Below are 20,518 nucleotides of genomic sequence, written 5' to 3'. Positions count from 1 at the left end.
TGTAGGATATTCCATAGTTAAGATAACAACTACTACAAAATGGAAAAGCTCCATTTTTTTCCACTTTAGGGTCATCGTAACTGCAACCACGAAACTCTTGATGTTTGGTTCCATTTACTTGCAGTCTCACCAATTAAGGAAATAGAGGATCATTAACATTCTTCTTTTAGCATTTTTGTTGGGCAAGGAATATGTGATCTCTGCTGTCAAATCTTTATATACAAATCATGCTAATTCACCATGTCAGCACTGCACCAGCAGCTCATGACATTTGTAGGGGCAATCTCACTTAATTGGGTAATACCTTACAATGGACAAGGCTTGGTTGAGTTCAATTTAATTGAAAGTCACTTGAAATAAAATCCAGTTCACAAAAGTAAAGTTGTAGACTGTCTTTGAAGGCCATGTTTGGCTGTCTATGAGCAAATCTGATGTTGGAATATCTCTCTCTCTCTGTTTGAAATTTGAACAATAGATGGTTCAAGTGATTCAAGTTCAAGTATTCAGTTCAAGGCAGACACAATTAGGGATATAAGTGAGCCGAGCCTACGTGCGAGTTATTCGATCTCGACTCACTAAATACTTGAACTGGCTCTCAAAGAAAAAACTAAATACATGAACTTGATTTGTAAATAATTGAGTTTGAATCAAGCCGAAGCAAATCAAGTAGTTTGCAAGTCTAATTGAATATATAAAATATTAATTTTTTAATATATTTTATTTATAATATAAATAAATAAATATTTTATAATTAAGTTCCCTAATATGTTTTTTTATTTATAATATAAATAAATAAATACTCTATAATTGAATTTTCTAATATATTTTTATTTATAATATGTTTAATATTAATTTATTTACAATCAAATTAGAGCCGCATCGGTAGGATGTTGAGTGTGACTCAATTCGAGTTTCAAATTGAGTATGCTGACATAGCATTAAAAAATGCCAATATGACAGGCTGGTACGCTGGCAGCAACAGCAATGATAAGATTTTTTTTTTTTTTTTTTTTGATAAAACAGTATCTTTATACAGTATCATTTTCTAAGAAAGCACCTCTTAAAAACAGCATTGTTCCAAACACTGCCTAAGCCGATACAAACTTTAGTATCCCATTACTCAACCCATCTCACGATTACACCCCTAGACACAATAACGGCAAGCTGAACCAACTCAACTTGATTTCAAAATCCATCTCTTTTCTTACTCGCGTAAATTCCTCATTTCCTCTTATTTAAACCAAAATTTCATAATTCCGATTCCCTGGAATTTTCACCCTCTCAGGGATTTGAGCTATGTAACTGTTAATTAGCAGAACCACCACTCCACATAACGCCTGCCCCACGTGAGTCTCCCACCGATTACCATAAAATTTGGATCAGTGGTTGGACTCTGACTTCTGTATTGTTATTTGTGATTAAAGCTGGTTTGCTTACCTTCTATTTAGTGCCTAGATGGGGAAACCAGCTTATTGGAGAATATATTGTATCGGGAGCCCACGACCAGGTAAAAGAATGGGCTTTCTCACACCTCTTTTTATGGACCATTAAACAATTGAGATAACCCATACGCTTTGGTCTTAGTGTTAATTCCAATCCCTAAGCCCCATACCCTCAATCCCCATGCAAATAATCTAACCCTTCTTTCCAAAGCAACGCTGGACCCTAGAGAATCCTTAACCTCTCCTATGAAATGTGCGGGTTCTCGGACCAGCTGAAAATATCCGGTCCACATTCAATTAAATGGGTATGGGAGCATATTAACAAATAGAGGACTTGACAAAGAATTTATTTTGGGTCATTCCTCTTTCTATCTCTATGGAGTTGGATTTAGAAAATCAGTTGCTTCTCACCAGATGTGCAGATGGTTTCAAGTTTCAACTGTGAGTGAAGTTTCACAATTTTCGGGTTTAGGATAGTGCCACAATTGAATTATGAAAATTATTAAGCGTATTATTTTGGACGATTATTTTTTTAAGTCAGCCACTATTTTCCTGAAACTTCATATAAAATATTAAGATGGTAAAAAATAACAATATAAACATAAAATATTATACAATTATATAAAAAATATGTTTTATTGTTCAGGAGGTGTTGGTAAATAAAACCCAAGAAAAACTAATAAAAGTCCATGATGTGGACTGAACTCAAATTTCCCAAAAATATTATAGGTAAAATATAAAAACCTGTGGTGAGGTTTTTGACAATCATAAAAGCCTCCCCTAAAGTTTCGTTTTAACAAAACCTCTCCTATAGTTTTGAAAAAAAAAAAAAAAAAAAAAAAACTGCAGTTTCCCCCTTCCATCACTGCCCCAAACAGAAAACATTGGCCTAACGTATTAGTTTTTTTTTTTTTAAATATCCATTTTACCCTTATGTTTATCAGTTTAAATGAAGATTTACTAAAATGCTTAAACTTTTAACATCTGGCCAAAAAATTCCATAAATTAGATTTAAAAGAGTAAAAATAATTTTACTCTATAAACCCATTAGGTCGAGTGAAGTATAAAAAGACAAATACGGTATTTTGAATCATGTTGAAAGATGCCCCAATGAATAGTAAGGGCAATTTGTACCTTTCAAGTCTCCTTACTAGAACAATGATAGAAGCCTGAAAGGGAGGTAACTGCAGGTTTTTTCAAAACTAAAGGGGAGGTTTTTGTTAAATTTAAACCTTGGGGGGCTTTTATATTTTACCCAATTATTGATTATTAAAATGATTAAAATTTATCAAAAGTGATGAAACTTCGAAATTTGGAAAGATTTTCATCTTGCACTAAGTTTTCAAAATTTCCTAAATTTCAAAACCTTTGAAAACCTTGATGTTAATCTCAGACTTATTATAGCAGAGACCTGCGATCAAAATCCTGCCACCAAGGTTGGGGTTTAAAGGGATGGGCTACCCAAAAAACAAAAGCAGAATACATATTCTAATATGCATGTAAACACAAACTATATAATTATCTCATGGTTGACTTATCACAACTATCACCTACATCCTTTAGGGGCGTGTCCCAGTTATATATCCTAGAATGATAATCCTGACCTAACCAACCATTCAATCCTCCTCTCCATCCGCCTACAGAAATGCCTCAATGTTTAAAAACTAAAATAATTTGACGTTCAGAGAGAGAGATATATAAAGTTCCCCCAAAAAAATTGTTGATAATAAAGCTCCTAGCAAGATTTCTTATGTTGTTCCTCACGTAGAAAGGTTCTAATTTTCAATGCCTAGGAGTCACATTCAAAGCAAATGAGGTACCCCATATGATATATGTAGGGAATCTCACTTTACCATGATTTTTTAATTGCCATTGATTCTAGGCAACTGGTTTTGTTTTATTCTAAACCTGGTTTTTGACCAAAAATCATTAAAAAGAGTTAATAATCCGTTGTTTGGAATGATCAAATCGTCAATCTTCAACCTGTTCAATTATTTTTAGTTATTTTTATTTTTAATTATTTTTTTATTTTTTAATTTTTTGTTAAAACAGGTTATTCATTCGAACTAAGCAGTCACACCATCAACCCAAAAACCAATGTCAAAACGATTCTATTTCCGAATCGTTTTTTAAAACCACGCACTACACAATTTAATTAGCGGATCTGTTTGTTGATAATCCAATAGTCGAGATCATGCCAACCTCTCCATTTAGAAGGCGTGACACGGAATCAATTCCATACATACACAGAATCTCTATAATATGACCAAGACCAATGAGTTTCACGTGCACTCTTCTCTGTCCATCACTAATTCCTCTTACATCCTCCCGAAAGGCCATGCATGGAGCTTTTTGAGGGACGCTATATATGAAGGATCCAGCCTGTCCATTAGATAGAGGACACACTGAATTAGCCATATGTTCAGTCTTACAGTCCATTATATAACATTAGTCGTTCAAAGTTTTGATTTTTTTCGCATAAAATAAACTTTTACTAAGAGATCTATGGCTTATTTTGCATAGGTGGTAAGATCTTATCCAACTTGTTCACATGAATACAGAAGCGGGAGAACTAATTTGCCACGTGGAAATATCCCGGGATGCCGGGTCATTTAATAAATCCCCCGAAACGACCCCACGCCCTTATTAATTTAACATTAATTACATGTTCCCATTGTTCTAACCATATACATAATGGCATTTAGTACATGGGCGTAGTATGTTAGATCCAAATTAAATGCATCTTCTTCAATCAACTCTTGCTTATCAGTTACCACTAACCGTCGGATCAGCTGCATGGTTTTTGCAACTTGTCATATATATACATGGCCCACCTTCCTTTAATTTCTTTTTTAATATTTTTTTTTCAAATTTATTTTGAGTAATCAGAAATTACTTACAAAAAACACCCAAAAAAATCCGTTTCAATGTCCAAAATTGATCCACCACTAAAACAGACAGTATACTAGAAATCATGGCTTTCTATGTTTAGCATGAGATGAAGCTGGCTGGCTGGTTGGCTATAGAGTGCCATTGATAACTTGACATAACTCTGAGCCTCTACAAACCAGCTCAGCAATATCAGAGAATCCCATCTAGTTTCCTCATTCAATAAATATAAGGTGACACAAAAGGGAAGGAAATCAATAACAGAAGAAAGCAAGGAAACACCAGAGAAGAAAAGCCATGGCGGACTGCAGCTGCCACACTTCTATCTTGCTCTTCCCTGCAGCTCTTCTTCTTCTCCTCCTCTACCTATCTCCTCTTAATCAACAACTCTCGACCAGCTTCTTCTTTTCATCCATCTCTTCTGATCACGGAATGAACACCCTTAATGCCTCGCAAATACCTTTGCCCCCGTCGCCAGCTCCGAAGCCTTCTCCGGACAAAGACTTCATTGGGTCTGCTATTCCTTCCTTCAGTTCTAGCACTTGCACTAGTACTGCAACTGATACCTATGTTAGAGTGAGTTAAATCAAAACTTGGTTTGATCCAAATTCTCAAAGAGGATCTTCTTTTTTTTCCTTGTTTGATATATATACTTTTTATGCGCAGAAGAAGAGTAGTTTGAATAGAGTTGAAGAGAGCCTCGCCAGAGCTCGGGCGGCAATTCTCCAGGCAGCCCGTTCACGTAACAACACAAGACCCAAAGAGGATGAGTTCGTCTCCAAAGGATCAATATACAGAAACCCATACGCCTTTTATCAGTTAAGACTCGAGATCAAGAAAACTGTGGAAGTTCTGCTTCCAACTATCAAGTTTCTAGGGAAATACTTGGCCTAGGCCATATAAAACCTTCCAAATGATTTACTCTATCGATATCTTCGTCTCTGTAAATCAGAGAATATCTAATTCTGGTCCAGAAATCTTGCTTGGGTGCATTCGTTTGATTAATTGATCAAAAGGGTCCACAGACATCCGATGGCCCACTGATTGGATGGTCTAGATTGTTGGGGAATTGTCACTGATTTAGGGCATAGATGTTGAATGTTGTGATGCAAGAAAATATGGTGATGCATCAGTCAATTGGCCATAATTGATGAGCCTTGCATTTTGTGCTTCCACAGAACTAGCTAGAGCCCAATTCTCTTGACTCTCTTTGTTTCCACTCATTATAATCTATACCCTCTTTGAACTATTGACCAGACCTTAGGAATTAGGATGGAGCCATTAGAGTTCACTGTTGGGTCCATGGGCTCTTCCCCTGACCCATTACCAAGACCCAATTGTGGGTCTTTTTCTTAATTCTCTCTACTTGTTTACGGACTGCAGCCATGGTCTATTAACTGGAATCCTTTTCTTTTTATTGTGTGACCAGGAGCCACAATGAGATGGTGAAGATATTCAAGGTTTGGGTCTACAGGGAAGGAGAACCACCCCTTGTTCATAATGGGCCTCTAAATAATATCTACTCCTCGGAGGGACAGTTCATTGACGAGATGGAGAGTGGCCACAGCCCATTTGCGGCCCGCCACCCTGATGAGGCCCATGCATTCTTCCTCCCCTTTAGTATAGCCAACGCCGTCCAATACCTTTACAAGCCCCTCACATCCTATGCAAGGGATCCACTGCAACATGTCGTCGAAGACTATATCGACGTTGTATCGAATAAGTACCCATACTGGAACAGAAGCCATGGGGCCGACCATTTCATGGTCTCCTGTCACGATTGGGTACCTTCTCTTCCCTTGATGACTAGCATTCTACTGCTTGATATAACACAAGCTGAAGTTGCTGAACTGAGTGGTTTATTGCTTTGTATTGTTTATGCCTTCTTTATCTGATTTATCATCACAGTTCAAAGTTAGTTCAATACATACCAAGTGATAAATGGCATCAGTCACTACTCACTGGCTAACTGGCTAACCTTTCGTCATTGTGGGATCCCAGGCGCCAGACGTTTCAACTGCGCATCCTGAGATCTTCAAACACTTCATCAGAGTTATTTGCAATGCCAACATCACTGAAGGATTCCGGCCCGGAATCGATGCCGCTTTGCCGGAACTCAATACGCCTTTCGGAACCCTTGGCCGGCCGAGCTTCGGCCAGGCTCCTAGCAAGAGGACTCTCCTTGCCTTCTTTGCCGGAGGGGCACATGGCTACATAAGGAAGGTACTACTGGAACACTGGAAAGACAAGGATAAAGATGTCCAGGTCCACGAGTATCTCCCAAAGGGTATGAATTATGCTAAACTAATGGGCCAAGCCAAATTTTGCCTGTGCCCCAGTGGGTATGAAGTTGCAAGCCCTAGAATTGTAGAGGCAATCCAAGCAGGCTGCATCCCAACTATAATTTCAGATGGTTATTGGCTACCTTTCAGTGATGTACTGGATTGGAGCCAATTTTCAGTGCAGATTCCAGTTGAGAGGATACCAGATATTAAGAAGATTTTGCAAGGAATCTCTCAAAATAGGTATCTGCAAATGCAGAAGAAGGTAAGGCAAGTGAGAAGGCATTTCGTGCTCAACCGACCCGCTCAGCGGTTCGATGTCATCCACATGATTCTTCACTCAGTCTGGCTAAGGAGGCTAAACCTCAGGCTTCCATCCTGATTTATATGTTGATTTTTTGTCTCAAGTTCGAGAATCCATCCTTATGGGGAGAATGTAATTTGTATAAACAATCTTTAGGCTTGGATGGTAGAGTGAATTTCATTTGCAACAGTGTAAATAGGAGTGAAAATAGGCTGTAAATCCTGATTTATTTTTACTTCAAATTTGACCTTGTTTTCTTTGCTTTAGGAAGTAAAATGAAGTGTCCCAATTTATATGAAAGAGAAATGAGGCAGGGGGTAGGTTTATTTGGGGGGAGTGGTGAGAAGCAAATTGTTTGAGGTCTCCACTTTATACAACTGGAACTATGGTAGAAGTGGTTCAAATTCTGTACCAGTTTTTTTTTTATTTAAAATTTGTGTTGTTATGGATGCAAATAAGACCACAAAAAAAGTGCAAATTTTGCATCAGGTAAGAGTGCAAATCATAATCATAATCACAATTAAATAGATGTAAAACTAAACCAGGTGCAAAATTTGCATCAGCTTCAGATTTGCATGGGCTCTATCTTGGTTTAATGTTTTAGAAGGGATTTGGTTAAATGAACATCCAACAGCTTTCCTTACATTTCTTGTGTTTTACAACCATGAATTGGAAACATACAGAGCCTCTAGTATGAATTGGAAACAATCTGAAAAATTTTACATCCTTTTTGTGAGTAAAATAAACACAAGACCCTCCACTGAAACGGTGAGGTAAACTGGTAGAGAGGCCCATGCCTCAATCATCAAATGGAAACCCAGCCAGACGATAAATTTAGACCGTACCAAGCAGTCGACGCAAATTCGAAGTATCAATACACCAGATAGGCCGATATACAAACATGCATATCGATTGTTTCAATGCTATCACATTTTTTTTACGATGATTTTTAAAAAGGGGATCTCTTTAGCATTTAAAAACACAAATTAATTATAAAAAAAAAAAACATTTTAAAACATATATTTTGAAACGACTTGAAAATGGCATTTTGGTGAACCCCCAATATGATACAATATGCTTGATCATTGGCCTTGCACACGAAAGAGGGAGAGAGAGAACCTGATGATATGCTCATAATCCAACAAAATGAAGCCAGCTCCTTGTCCGGTAGTTCTTCCTTGACCTTAATAATCTCCCTTGGGAGTTAGAATTCATTTGTTTTTGTGATTTAGCATTCATGGGGACGTGCTACCCCCATCTTGTGCCCCTCTTGGATTTATAAAAAATGAAACCTAATAAGGCTTTCTCTATATATTCTTCTCACCAATCCAGTCATCCAATCCCCTCTTGACAGTTGAAAGTTGACACAGTACCAAATCTTTCTACATTCAAATTGGGTAAATCATGAAAATTATCAAATCCAAATCGACCATCCACAGCACATAGCAACCACATCGGGAACATCTCCAGTACTTGTGTCTTGTCATTAATGGAGAGATCCTCTCAGCACTTGCAGCTGTGCATCAGAACATCTTCCCATGAATGACGGGAGATGTTCCCAATGTGCAGCTTCAATGTGCTGTGAGAACGGTGTGAAGAGGATTTTGTGAGGAAATCCAAACTCTGGGAGATTTTTCCAATGCATGGCTGCAATGTGCTGTAGAGTTGGTGTGGGGAAGGGGAACCAATTACAACTCAATTTTCACCTAGATAATCTCGTATGCCATGTTTGATTTGAAGGAAAAGGTAGAAAAAGGAAGGGAAAGATAGGTTTCCTGCCTTTCCCTTTCCCTACTTTTTCCTCCAAATCAAGCACAGCCTTAAAGGGAGTTAATTACAGTGACACCATTTTAGCTCCAGCGATACACTGACACTTTGAAAACTGGTCTCGCCCAGAGAAAGTCAAGCAGGGCTGACGTTTACAAAGGAACCTTTCAACATCTTTTTTGTAGCATATCTGTTTCACCAAAAGAAAACCCAGCCAGATAGGAAGCTTGGGCCATGCACTGACTTGAATTTAGTCTTCCCAATGCAATTTAGGCGGCGTTGAATATGAATGAAAGGGGAACAAGTTAATTCTCTTGCTAGTACAGAAACAAATACCAGAAACCCATATTATGCAGAAACGAGATAAAATAGTGATGAAAACTAGAAATGGAATACATTGGAAATTTACACCATAAAGAATATAAATAAACCTTGAAAGAAAACATAACTTACAAAAATAAATCAAAGTAAAAAATTACAATAAGAGACCATCCCTGTTAATTTATGAACACCATTCAACACTTTTTTGGGGAATGGTAGTATAGGAATATCCATCTGCAAGAAATAACGAAACCCAGATAAGTAGGTTCAAATGGACGAGTGGTTATATATACCAATGAAGAGAATCATACAAATTCTAAACACTGATGAAACCAAAGCAACTACAAAGCCCAAAGCCATCCAATGTGTGAAACACACTAACATCATCAAGTAATTGGAGTTAAAATGCACGTTTTAAGAACAACTTCATGTAGGCTCAGATTGGAAATGCCTAGGTGAGAGGACAGGCATGGATTTCCCTTTACATGTGCGTTCATGTCAATGGGAAAGCGATAACGGCCCTGGACTAGAAAAAACAACCAAATGAAACTAAATCTCGGGTGTGACAAGCATGAAAGACAAAATTGTACTTTTATGCCTACAACTGGGCGGAAATTCTACAACTCCTTCAGTGAGATGAAATTCTCAAGATTTTTCATTTCTAAAATTAATAAATGATGTGTTCCAAGATGGATGATATGCTCCACATAAGGAATGCCATAAACAAAAGGTCTGAAAGCAAGAATCTATTTACATATGAATAATGTATATCAGAACATACACATGAAAATATGCTTATCTTGACCAAGCATGCAGTAGGAAAAACGTCTGAACACCTATATGATAGCAAAAGAAATTTTTTGCAGTGTAAACACAGAACAATCATGATGAGGTACCAAGTTGAAACGATTGTTGCTGATAATGAAGCCATTAAAAGATATATCAGATCGAGAATGAGATAAAGTGTAACAGATATAAGCTAAAAAGTTAAGCATGGATAGTTGGTTTCTCACTAATCTTACCTATTTACATAAGACTTCAGGTGTGTCAGAAAAAGAAAATGATGTCAGAATTGGGCCTTTGATAGCATAGAAGTCAATTTCAAAGTAATATCACCATAGGCTTCTTCTTGTTCTACATCAATAAGCCCATTGCTCTTCAGGACCTACAATCAAAAGATACAATAAGCATATACCCATCCACACACACACACACACACTTCCTTCTGCTTTAACTAGTAGTAGCTTAGATTGTTAGTGTATATAGAATATATTGGTGAAGAATTTGTTCCACAACTGATCAATATGAGATATGATGATTAATGAAAATATAGGTTTTTGAATGGACCACACTAAAAGTATCAGATCATCATGATTAAAAGAATACCAATACTGAAGATCAAACAGATAAAAGTAAAGAACAAGAGAATGTCTTGTTTCACTAAGCAATTTCATAACTATCTTGGATGAGAAAATACAAGTGATGGGTTGGAATCAAATCAAAAAAATTCTTTTTGACAAGTGGAATCAAATCATAAGATTAGAAGATTCATAGAAAAAAATGCAATTGGAAATTAAGAATAAAATATGAAAGAATATACAAAAACAAAAACAAAACAATATCCAATCCATGGAAGTGTCATCAAACAAATAAACCTTGCTTATGCACCATAAAATTTTGACAACTTATATTTGTAACGCCATCACACAATCTAGAGTTAGATTTGAATTTCTAACCTGCCGACTCCTTTCTCCTCTTCTTCTTCTTCTCTAATTCTCATTTCCTTTTTTTTGCCTGACCTAATGTACTAGCTTTGTACCAAGCCTGAACCACTATTTCCGGATTCTATTATTGCTTTTAATTTTTCCTCTCCATTGAAGGGATTTTTCCTTTCTTTTCTTTTTTCTGTTTTTCTCTTCCCATGTTTTCCACAGTAATGCAACCCCAATGCATCTCCACATTATCTTCCCTCTCTTTCTTGATAGGTTAAAGAAAGAGGCTTTAAATAAGCTCTCCACATCAGACAAGGGAGTCTACCTGCAACTAACAGGAATGAAAAACCACTCCCAAATAACATTTTTACTTGCCTTGCTAAGAGAATAGATGTGGAGATAAGCACTGGTTTGGTCTTCTATTTTGAAGAATATCACAAGTGTTAATTTTCAAATGATAAACTTCCTAGTTAAAACCCTTATCTTAGGTGTGACCAACTTGTACCAAATCTCTTGTATTAGAAAAGACTGTTGATTGGGAGAAGAAGATGGGTCTTTAAAGAAAGAAGCACACATGAAGATGCTTGAGGGTTAGACCAAACAAATTCTACAATCAAGCAAGGATCTAAGAGAACTCCCTCCAAATAGTTGAGCAAGTTGAGAACCTAAAATCCCAAGAGATACCACCATTTGAAAAAGAAGTGAAGAAGGAAACATATTTATGCTTATAAGAAGACAAGGAGAAAATGAATAGGAAGCAGTCTTTTAGGGTTGAACCCCACCCCCTCGTCGAAAAAGCTTCACATAAAAGGGTCATTTTGCTAGAGCACACATCAAAATGAAAGAACCAAAAGAAAAGTGGATACATACTAGAAGTCCAGAAATGGCTATCCAAGGTGAAGCCATCATCCCTACCCAAAAAAGGTGAAGCTATCATAGATTTAGTTGCTAAACCTGCATTCCAACTATTAGACTGCAATCCATGGATACTAGTCACTACCTTATGCCAAAATTTATCAAAGTCTAGTGGAAATATCTACAGCCATTTAATCAACAATATTGAGTTCTTCAGCCCCAGCTTGCCCAGTCCCAAACCCCCTTGATCATTTCTTTTGCACAACATTTCCTACTATATTAGATGCCCTTCTCAGATTCCCTTGGTTCCCAGACGAAACTTCTCATCATTTTCCTAATCTTTTTGCAACCAAGTTGGGAATTCTGAAGACTTTGAGGTAGCAAATTGGAAAGTTGCCAATGTAGAGTTTATTAGGGTTGTTCTTCCTCCCAATGGTACATAGTTCTTCCAAGTGAAAACCTTGTACGTATAATTAGAATATTGGGAGTGATCAGAAAATTGTTGTTTTTGTACCTTTCTGTCAAGCTCTTAAAAAGCAGGAAAGGAGTTACTTCAATTAATAATAAACTATTGCTTGTAGAAAAAGAAGTTTCTTGTTCAACTGGTAGCCTACTTATAAGATAGAATAAGAGGGTTAACATATTGCCACCCCTTGTGCAATATCTTTCTTATTATTAACATAATTTGTTTAATAATTCAACTGGTCATGCATTTGTCCATTTACTAGGTTCTTTTTTTTCTTAATGTTTGCACCTTAAGTAATTAACAATTTGTATTAGTACCTATTTTTTTATTTGAAAAGAAAAGGAAACAAAAGAAAGCTTTAAATTCAATACTAGAGTTCTGAATTCTAAAGACAACCAAAATAGGAAAAAGTTCTACTGTTTGAGATATGGAATCAATATTTTTAAAACCAATGCAAAGGCTGAACTAGTTTTCACTCTAGGTGAACAGGTCAGTGGTTCAACCTTCCAAGTTAATGGGTTGATCTCCATGATGTCATAACAATAAAATTCAAAAAAGAAAACAATATAAAACCTGGTAACCTAGTAAACAGGTAGGCATTTCAACCCTCCAGGTCAAAGGGTCATTGACCAAGTCAACAAACATTTTGCAATATAGCAGGCTATGGGTTAACCAGACCCAGCGTCATGACCAGGTCAATGAGTTGAAAACACTGTATGGTATATGGAATAATAGGCTCCACATAATATACTTTGACAACCACTGGCGAAAAACTCTCACACCATGCCATCGAAGAAAAAGGGGGTAGTCCACCGAAAAATTGAGAATAAAGCAATGAAGAACTTAAATGGGCACTATAATAATAAGGGTCTGGTCTCTTTTGATTTGCATTGCCAAAAAAGCAAAAAGGATGCCTTCCAGGTATTAAGACCAATGGGTTTTAATGCAGTCAATTACCAATACTAATTAAAATAAAATATGTATCTCCCTTATTTGAATTGATCAGTGTGCAAGAAAAATAGTTATTTCCCAAACTGACTATTAAGACCTTGGGCAAAGATGAAAATGAGAAACAAAGGATATTATGACCTTTCAAAAGAGATTCATGCCTAGGTCAATATAGCTTATGCCAAGATATGATTTCAATCACAGAAATCCAATCATGAATCAAAAGATCTTAGCAACTGCTTTCAGGGCCTATGCATAATGCATGTTTAGATGAAATGGTCTCTGAATTTACCAGTGACTCGAAGAACATACGGGCACATAGTTTTCTTGTTTTTCCTTCCAAAACCTTGTTCAAGCTAAGATTTCCTGAATAGTCTTTCGCAGTTGGGGTTGCAGGAGACTGCCTTTTTAAATATTGAGCCACAGCCCTGCACATTAATCACATAAAACACATTTTACTTGCCAGAGTAGATCATAAGTCCTATTCAAGCCTTTTTTTTAGTGAAGTATTCAGGCCTTGATGTATGAAGGACTCCATACCTGGTCCTCACAGACAGCATGCCAACTTCCTCATTTTCTTGGTGTCCTATTACAGGAAAGAAAAATCCATTCACCATAAGTATCCAATAATGCAAAAAAGAACCACCACAAATGAACTGAAATGCAGTTACCATCTACAGTTATTTCCCAAGTCATTCTCATGTAATTAATAAAGTGCAATAAGATGCATAATCATCCAAACAAATCGTGTCCGAGTAGAAAAAGTCTTTTGACTCACCAGTTGGCGTATCATATGCTTCCAAAAAATCTAGGTCCTACAGTAGAGAGAAAAGGGGTAGAGTCAGCAAAATGCAACATTTATTGCTACTGCTACCTACTGCAACTCCAGAACAACCATTAGGTAACTAAGTAAAACAAATGTCAGGGAAAATTACATAAGAGCATACAGATGTTAGATTTTAATGTACATATACATCTAAACTTTACCCTCCCCCCAACATAAGGCACATAGAGGGCAACCCATTTTATTGAAAATGCATCCAATAAATCAAATACAAAAATGTGAAGAGACAGACGATGGAAAAATGTACAAGTAACAGAATGTAGTGTGCTTTTTTACTTGAACTGCAAAATTGTAATACAGAATTTGGAAAATCGATCATAATGCTATTGAATAGGATGGTACAAGAATTCCATATGGTATGTATGTAGCTACGTTACATTAGAAGACAAACCTGGGCAAGCAAGATTTAGGAGGATAATCAATAAAACTAGCAAATCATCTAGGCCAAAACTGACCTGAGGAAATTAAGTTGCAACTAGTTACTTCATTCCACTTTTTGTGGCAGTGGTGGTAGTGATGAGCATGCGTGTGTGTGTATGTGTGTGTGTGTGTGTGTGTGTGTGTGTGTGAGAGAGAGAGAGAGAGAGAGAACACTCACTTCTGCCTTAGGTGAATTCAGCAACTCTGGAATGTCTGAAAAACCAGTGCCTCCTGTACCTAGTTGCTCCTCTAAATAAGTCATTGGTGTTTCTTTTTCAAACCCAATTGGTTCAGTAGAAGCATATTGATCTGGTGTTGGCAGCACTTCACTCCCAATAAATGTTCCCATCTGAGGTTCAGACCTTAAATCATTGGTGGAAACTGGAGTAAACTCCTCTCTTCTAGATGGAGAAGCCATGAATTCAGGAAAAGAACTCCCAACAGCATGGCTTTCATCATACCGGAGATGCTCCATTTCCACAGCAAAGTCAGGTACAGGAGCAGGAGATTGTACATCCCTCGACTCTGGATGAGCACCCTCAACTTGAAGTAAGTCAAGCTTCGAAGTAACAAAGTCTTTCTGGAAAATATTTTGAAGATTGGTAGACAGTCCTGAAGAAATTCATGTCCACAAGTAAATCAGTTTCCAAACAGGATTAGAATCAGTACCAAATATGAGTCACAAAAGTAAACCTACTCACCAGAAGTTAATGGCTCGAGGAGGACTTGTTCCATCCTTGACCTATTATTGAACTTCCAAAAATCTAAAGCTGAACAAGGAAGTTTCTTCCGGGGGCGCAATAGATCACTAGGGTCTTCAAGCCCCTTCTTTATAAACCTGTTAAATAGAGAGACAAATGTGATCTTCAACAAATTCATGCACAGACAAAAATGATATTCACATGGGAAGCCAAAAAAAAAAAAAACTTACTTGTTACTTAACACTACAGATTGATCAAATATATGCTTTCTCTTCCTTGGTCTCACGTTTTGCTTTACAACAGGTGGGCTTGGTCGAATTGCCAGCTGAGGTGATATATGGCCTGTATAGCAATAGAAGTGGAAAAAAGAATGAACTATTTGTCATTGATCCCATAAAATCATCACGCATCATAAATATAATAATTTAAGTGTACACCTCACCCAATGAAGTCTGTAAATTATAAACATCAGGAGCTTCTTCCGAAGCAACAGAGGTAGGTGGTTCTGAGTGTAGCTGAAACTGCACAGATTGCCCTCCAGAAGATGGCATATCCTCCATTATTGGAGAAAGAGTCTCCTTCTCATTTATGATTGGGTTGAATGATCTGTCTTGTTCAATGATGTTATCATCAAGGTCCTGCCAATCTGGAAAGTTATGTGACTCTGTATTATGAGCAGCATCGCGCATAATTTCAATTTCTGGGACCTCTTCAGGGATGGGATCTTCATAAAGCCTCTGATTATCGATATCATGAGCATCATCACGCATAACTTCAATTTCTGGGATGCCATGGGGGATATTGCCTTCATAAGGCCTTTGATTAGAATTTTCTGCTTGGTTGCTTGGGCCAGGATCAAAAATACCCACACCATTGTCCACTGGAACTGATGGGAGATGACTGCTGGGAGGGAGAAAGAATAAAATCTGAACTTGAGTTCCTGAATCTACAAATTTGCAAAGAAAATATTCAGATATAAAAGAAGCATACTCTTCTTGCATTGGACTGGTTGTAATTTCTGGAATCTCTGATGGAGGAGATATATCCATGCTAATGTCCTATTAAAAGCAGGCATTTCCATTAGGCCATAACATAACATCTAGCATCTCACAAATTCAAGAATCAGAAAGAACAAAAGAAATAGTATTTTAAGATAAAAGGAGTTTGACCTCATTAATAAAGAATGCAACATAAGGATCTCCTTCACCTGGGATCTGATCTGTGAACATGAGAAACCCCAGCATTTACTTATGGTTACATTGGCGAAAATATTACCAGAAGGAAATAAGAAAAAGGACAAATGTCAAACAGAAAAATAAGATCAACACCTGTAATTGTAATTTCCTCAATGCTCTTTAGATGATTATCCTGAAACCTGATAACCAATATGCGTATATGTCACACACAAATTTTTATATAATATAAATTAAGACATAACATTGGACCTTAAGAACTTTACCCTTCATGATACAACGTGCCATCCAAATCCCAGGCATCAAGCTCAAAAGCATCTGGCAAAGTGACAGAGTGAAATGGTGCATGTGTTGCATCCTCTGGTAGGTTAACATCTATTGACCCAAAAGCATTTTGCATTCGAGTCTGCATTATTTTACTGTCATACAAGAGATAATCGACTTTCTTCGAATATATACGAACAACACCCAATAGAAGGTGGGCTGACAACCTCAGTGCAATTGGGACTTCTGGGAACATGATGCAATCTAAGGAAGACATAAAAGAAAAAGAAAATAAACACATGAGATTATTTAAAGGCGTCAAACAACAAAGTATCAATTACCTTAGAATTGTTACTTTGGCTCTGGCTGTCAATTTAAAACATATTGGACTAGAACAGAATAAGAGGTCCATGGTGAAGTACAGAAAGCAGTATGATCTACAAGTGAGATGCATGCTGGAGGTTCAAGTTGATGGCCCAACTCATGGTTATCAAGGGGGCTTTTAGTCACTTACCTTAAACCCAGTTCTTCCATGCCTAGGCTCACCTCATATGGTAAATGTCAAACTGAGTGAGCATATTGCAGCATATGGTATATGCAATACATGCCTTGGTATATATATTATCCTTTCAATTTATAATAGTTTGATGATAGGGATGAAAATGGAATAAAAATGACCTGAGGTTTGAAGAAAATAAATAAAAATCAGCTATTTTATTATAATATAAAAAGAAAAATATGAATCCCTTCTTCACTATCTGTTCAGCAACCACCTCCCCTTGTATGTGTGAAGGTTAGGGGATTCATCCCCATTATTCTCTTAATAAAACCCAAATGTTCAAGAGAAAACTAAGATAGAGAAAAAAGGGGGGAAAAACTTCATTCTTCAATTGCTAGTTTGTATGTTTCTATATTTAACCCCATAAATGCAATTCTATGGTTGAGTTGTATGCTTGTATACTGCTAAATTTCCAATTTTAATGCATGCTCATTCTCATATTTGCTATTATGTTTGCATGTTGCAAAGTTGATACATATTACTTTCTTTGTCGTAAAAGTATTTTTGGAGATTAGTCGGTGTCTAGGAATCATCTAAGCAACAGTTCAATACCCTGTCTTTGCAGCCTTGATAGCTATGTCCTACTGCTAAAGATTCTCAGTTGTTGACCTATATCAGATCACCAAACTATTTTATTTCTATCCCATTCAATCAAGAAAGATAACTGATTAGATGGTAAGCAACATATTTAATTATTTCCCTTAACAAATGAAGATTCAAACTTGAACCTAATTGCTGTGGAACAGAAACTCAATCAATTTATTTAAGCGGTCGAGAATGTCATCTATTGAGGTTTCCCTTTTCACAAAGGCCGTCAAAGAGAGAATCTTAAACCTGTGTAAAATGCTTCTTCTTGTCTTTGAGTCGGTATTCCTCTATGAGATACCTTGAAATTGGAAACCACTCAACTCAGCCATGATAGTTAATAATAAAAAGTTCTTAACATTCCAATTCCTTGAAATTGGAACTAGCCATTAATAAGAAAATGTTCCAAGACCCCGTGACTACGAGGAAAGGAGTAAAAATACAATTTACCACCTCAAATGAGATTTGTGAATGGGATTAGAAATCCAGGAAGCAAAAATTGTATAATTCTCAAAGAAAAGCCAGACATTATTTCAAAGTAACAAGTACAGATGATAGAAAAAGGACGAGACCAAGAGAAAGAAAAAAAAAATGATTTGGATCAATTGTATCTACTGGAAAATCTCCTGGAACAGGCGTGCAAGCTAATAGAGCATGAACAGAAAATAAACTAACAACCTTGATATTTCAAAATCAACACTCAAAAACATAAAAATCAATTGAGAAAGCTAAGTTCAACCCAAGGAAAGCAATGTCTTCCTATTTCTGATGCCTAAAAGAGTCCAAAAAGGCAATGTTTAAGAAGATTTTTGCAGAGGGACCTACCGACGGATGAAGGAATATCAGTAATTGTAACATGGTGTCTCCGAAGCTTGTGCTCCAGATGGGCCGCGATCCAAACCGTTCCCAGAGGACTTTTTCGAGCAAGGAAGGTGTGCGAGTAGAACATTTCTTTCTTCTATGGTTTTCCCGAGTTCACCCGCAGAGACCCACCTAGAGTTACAGCTTTCTCCAGCGGTAGCCCGTGGAGGAATCCTAATTCTTAGCCGAATCGGCTATAAACAATGCTATGCACCGTCAAGCTCTTCCTTTTCGCACTGGAATCGAGTGTAACCGAGCATCGCCTGCGTTTCCAGCTTCTCTTTCTGGAACGGTATTTGGAAAACTCAGAGGCGCCCACCTTGAGAGTTGAGATAGACGAAGGAGAGAGCCTGACAGAGATGCAGAGATGAGGGTATTGGGAGCTTCCTTGTTTTCCTCTTATTTTTCCTACCCAAAATAACGCGGGAAACATCCTTTGGCGCGAAATGAATCATAGCAGAAGGGAACACACGAACAGTCGTGACTCGTGAGTCGTGGGTCGTGGTTTGTGACTCGTGATGGACCCGAACCGAACCGAAACCATATTAACCCAAGCCCCGATCCGACCAAGTGAAGAGGGATACTGAACCCGCTCCGCCTCTATTCAAGGCTCAAGCGAGCAATGCCAACAGCTTATAAAAGGGAAAATGACAATTCAATACCGAAACTTGTAAAACGTGTGAATCTAATTGTTAAATGATATGTAAAAAGACACAAATATCGTTTAAGTGTCATCTAATTTTCTTTACCAACCCTTCAAATGCCCAAATTTATATTCTATATTCCAATTACCTTAATAAATTCTTAGTTTTTAATCCAAAAAACACCCAAACCATTCCAAAGGCAAAGAACCAACCAAGAAACTCACATTAAAAACAAAAAAACAAAAAAAAAGACAAAACCCACAATGGCCACCACTTGGAAATTCAGCAAGGCACCAATAGGGGTGGATTCGAGCCAAGCCAAGCCGAATAGTACGAGGCTGGAGCTCGGCTCGAGACTGTTCTACAAGGCTTGATTCGAGCCAGAACCTTGAGCTCGAGCTCGGCTTGAGTCAAAAATTTATAAGCTCAAGCTCGATTTTGAGAAAAAAATATTTTATAAAAATAAACAAATTATATATAAAAATATTTTTTATTTGATATTTAAAATTTTAAGAATTATAATATTTTTATTATATATACATATATTACTTTTTATAATTTTATTATATATATGTACTATATATATATATATATATATATATATATATGTATATTCGAGCTGGCTCACGAGCCAAGCTCTAATAGGCTCGAACTCGACTCATTTCATAACTGAGACAATGAATTGGGCCCAAGCTCAACTTGAAACTCAATTAAAATCAAACCAAAATGAGCTTTTCACAAACTGAATTCAAGCAGCTCATGAAAGGGTGAGCTTGTTGCCACCCTTGGGCACCAACAAAATTAGCAAAAGCATAATCTCCCAAACTATCCAGCCATTACCACCACTCAAATAATTATTCCAAAAATAATTTCCTCCTCCTAATTGTTCCTCCACCAGTTCTACTTCTGTTCTCAATGCTTTTTGCCTTGTCTATCTCAATAACTAGCTGCAGTTTCTCACTTTTTTTTCTTTTAAAGTGACTCAAAACATGCATCAAATAGCCCACATAATGTCTGGTTTCAGCATTTCACTACTTTGGGCATGACTACTGAACCACATAAACAAGTCATCCCAGCACACCACCATACCAAGGGAAGTCAAACAAGAGGCACAATATCAACCTTAAGGACTTGCATTTCCGATAAAACCAAAGTACATCGTTTCTTTTCTATCTTTTCAAATTATGATACTGGATCACGTTCGTCATCTTACAACATTGGTGTGAGTGTGAATTTATTTGACTATCCATCGCTCTTCAAATCAATGTAAACATTTTTTTTCTAACTATCCATTGTTCATTATATCCACGTTCTTCAATGCTTCAGCCCTGCCGTACCTAAACCCTAGAGGAGCAGAAAAAGCACAACCTTGATGATCGAATTAGAACTCGCCTAAATGGGTCAACAAAGCGATTCATGTCAAGAATATTGAAATCCAAAATGAATGTTACATTGTATTCC

The 20,518-nt window shown here is 37.0% G+C and overlaps 2 protein-coding genes across 3 annotated transcripts; one reads left to right on the top strand and one right to left on the bottom strand.

The window, feature by feature from the left end:
- Positions 1–4,628: 4,628 nt before the first annotated feature.
- On the top strand, positions 4,629–7,193 carry LOC148869476 (putative glycosyltransferase At5g20260). The gene is made up of 4 exons (XM_088972694.1): positions 4,629–4,907; positions 4,998–5,149; positions 5,761–6,115; positions 6,333–7,193. The coding sequence occupies exons 1-4, from the start codon at positions 4,629–4,631 to the stop codon at positions 6,993–6,995; spliced, it is 1,449 nt and encodes a 482-aa protein (XP_088828820.1). The 3' UTR covers positions 6,996–7,193.
- Positions 7,194–9,021: 1,828 nt separating this feature from the next.
- On the bottom strand, positions 9,022–18,835 carry SYN3 (Rad21/Rec8-like family protein). Of its 2 annotated transcripts, none has more exons than XM_088971897.1 (14): positions 18,378–18,835; positions 16,411–16,672; positions 16,280–16,326; positions 16,121–16,170; positions 15,942–16,009; positions 15,394–15,851; positions 15,182–15,293; positions 14,952–15,088; positions 14,429–14,862; positions 13,765–13,801; positions 13,527–13,572; positions 13,279–13,414; positions 10,028–10,170; positions 9,022–9,239 (listed from the first exon to the last, which is right to left on the bottom strand). In XM_088971897.1, exons 1-13 carry the CDS (start codon positions 18,499–18,501, stop codon positions 10,072–10,074), a joined length of 2,010 nt encoding a protein of 669 aa, XP_088828023.1. In that variant the 5' UTR covers positions 18,502–18,835; the 3' UTR covers positions 9,022–9,239; positions 10,028–10,071. The 2 variants fall into 2 exon arrangements, with proteins under 2 accessions (XP_088828023.1, XP_088828022.1); XM_088971896.1 differs by having other exon boundaries at positions 15,394–15,854; positions 18,378–18,786.
- Positions 18,836–20,518: the final 1,683 nt, after the last annotated feature.

Source organism: Nelumbo lutea, chromosome 2 (assembly GCF_056320005.1).
Source record: "Nelumbo lutea isolate HS-2025 chromosome 2, American lotus-T2T, whole genome shotgun sequence".
Taxonomy (NCBI): Eukaryota; Viridiplantae; Streptophyta; class Magnoliopsida; order Proteales; family Nelumbonaceae; genus Nelumbo; species Nelumbo lutea.
Note: the sequence above shows the minus strand (reverse complement) of the source record. Positions and strands in the feature narration are given on the sequence as shown.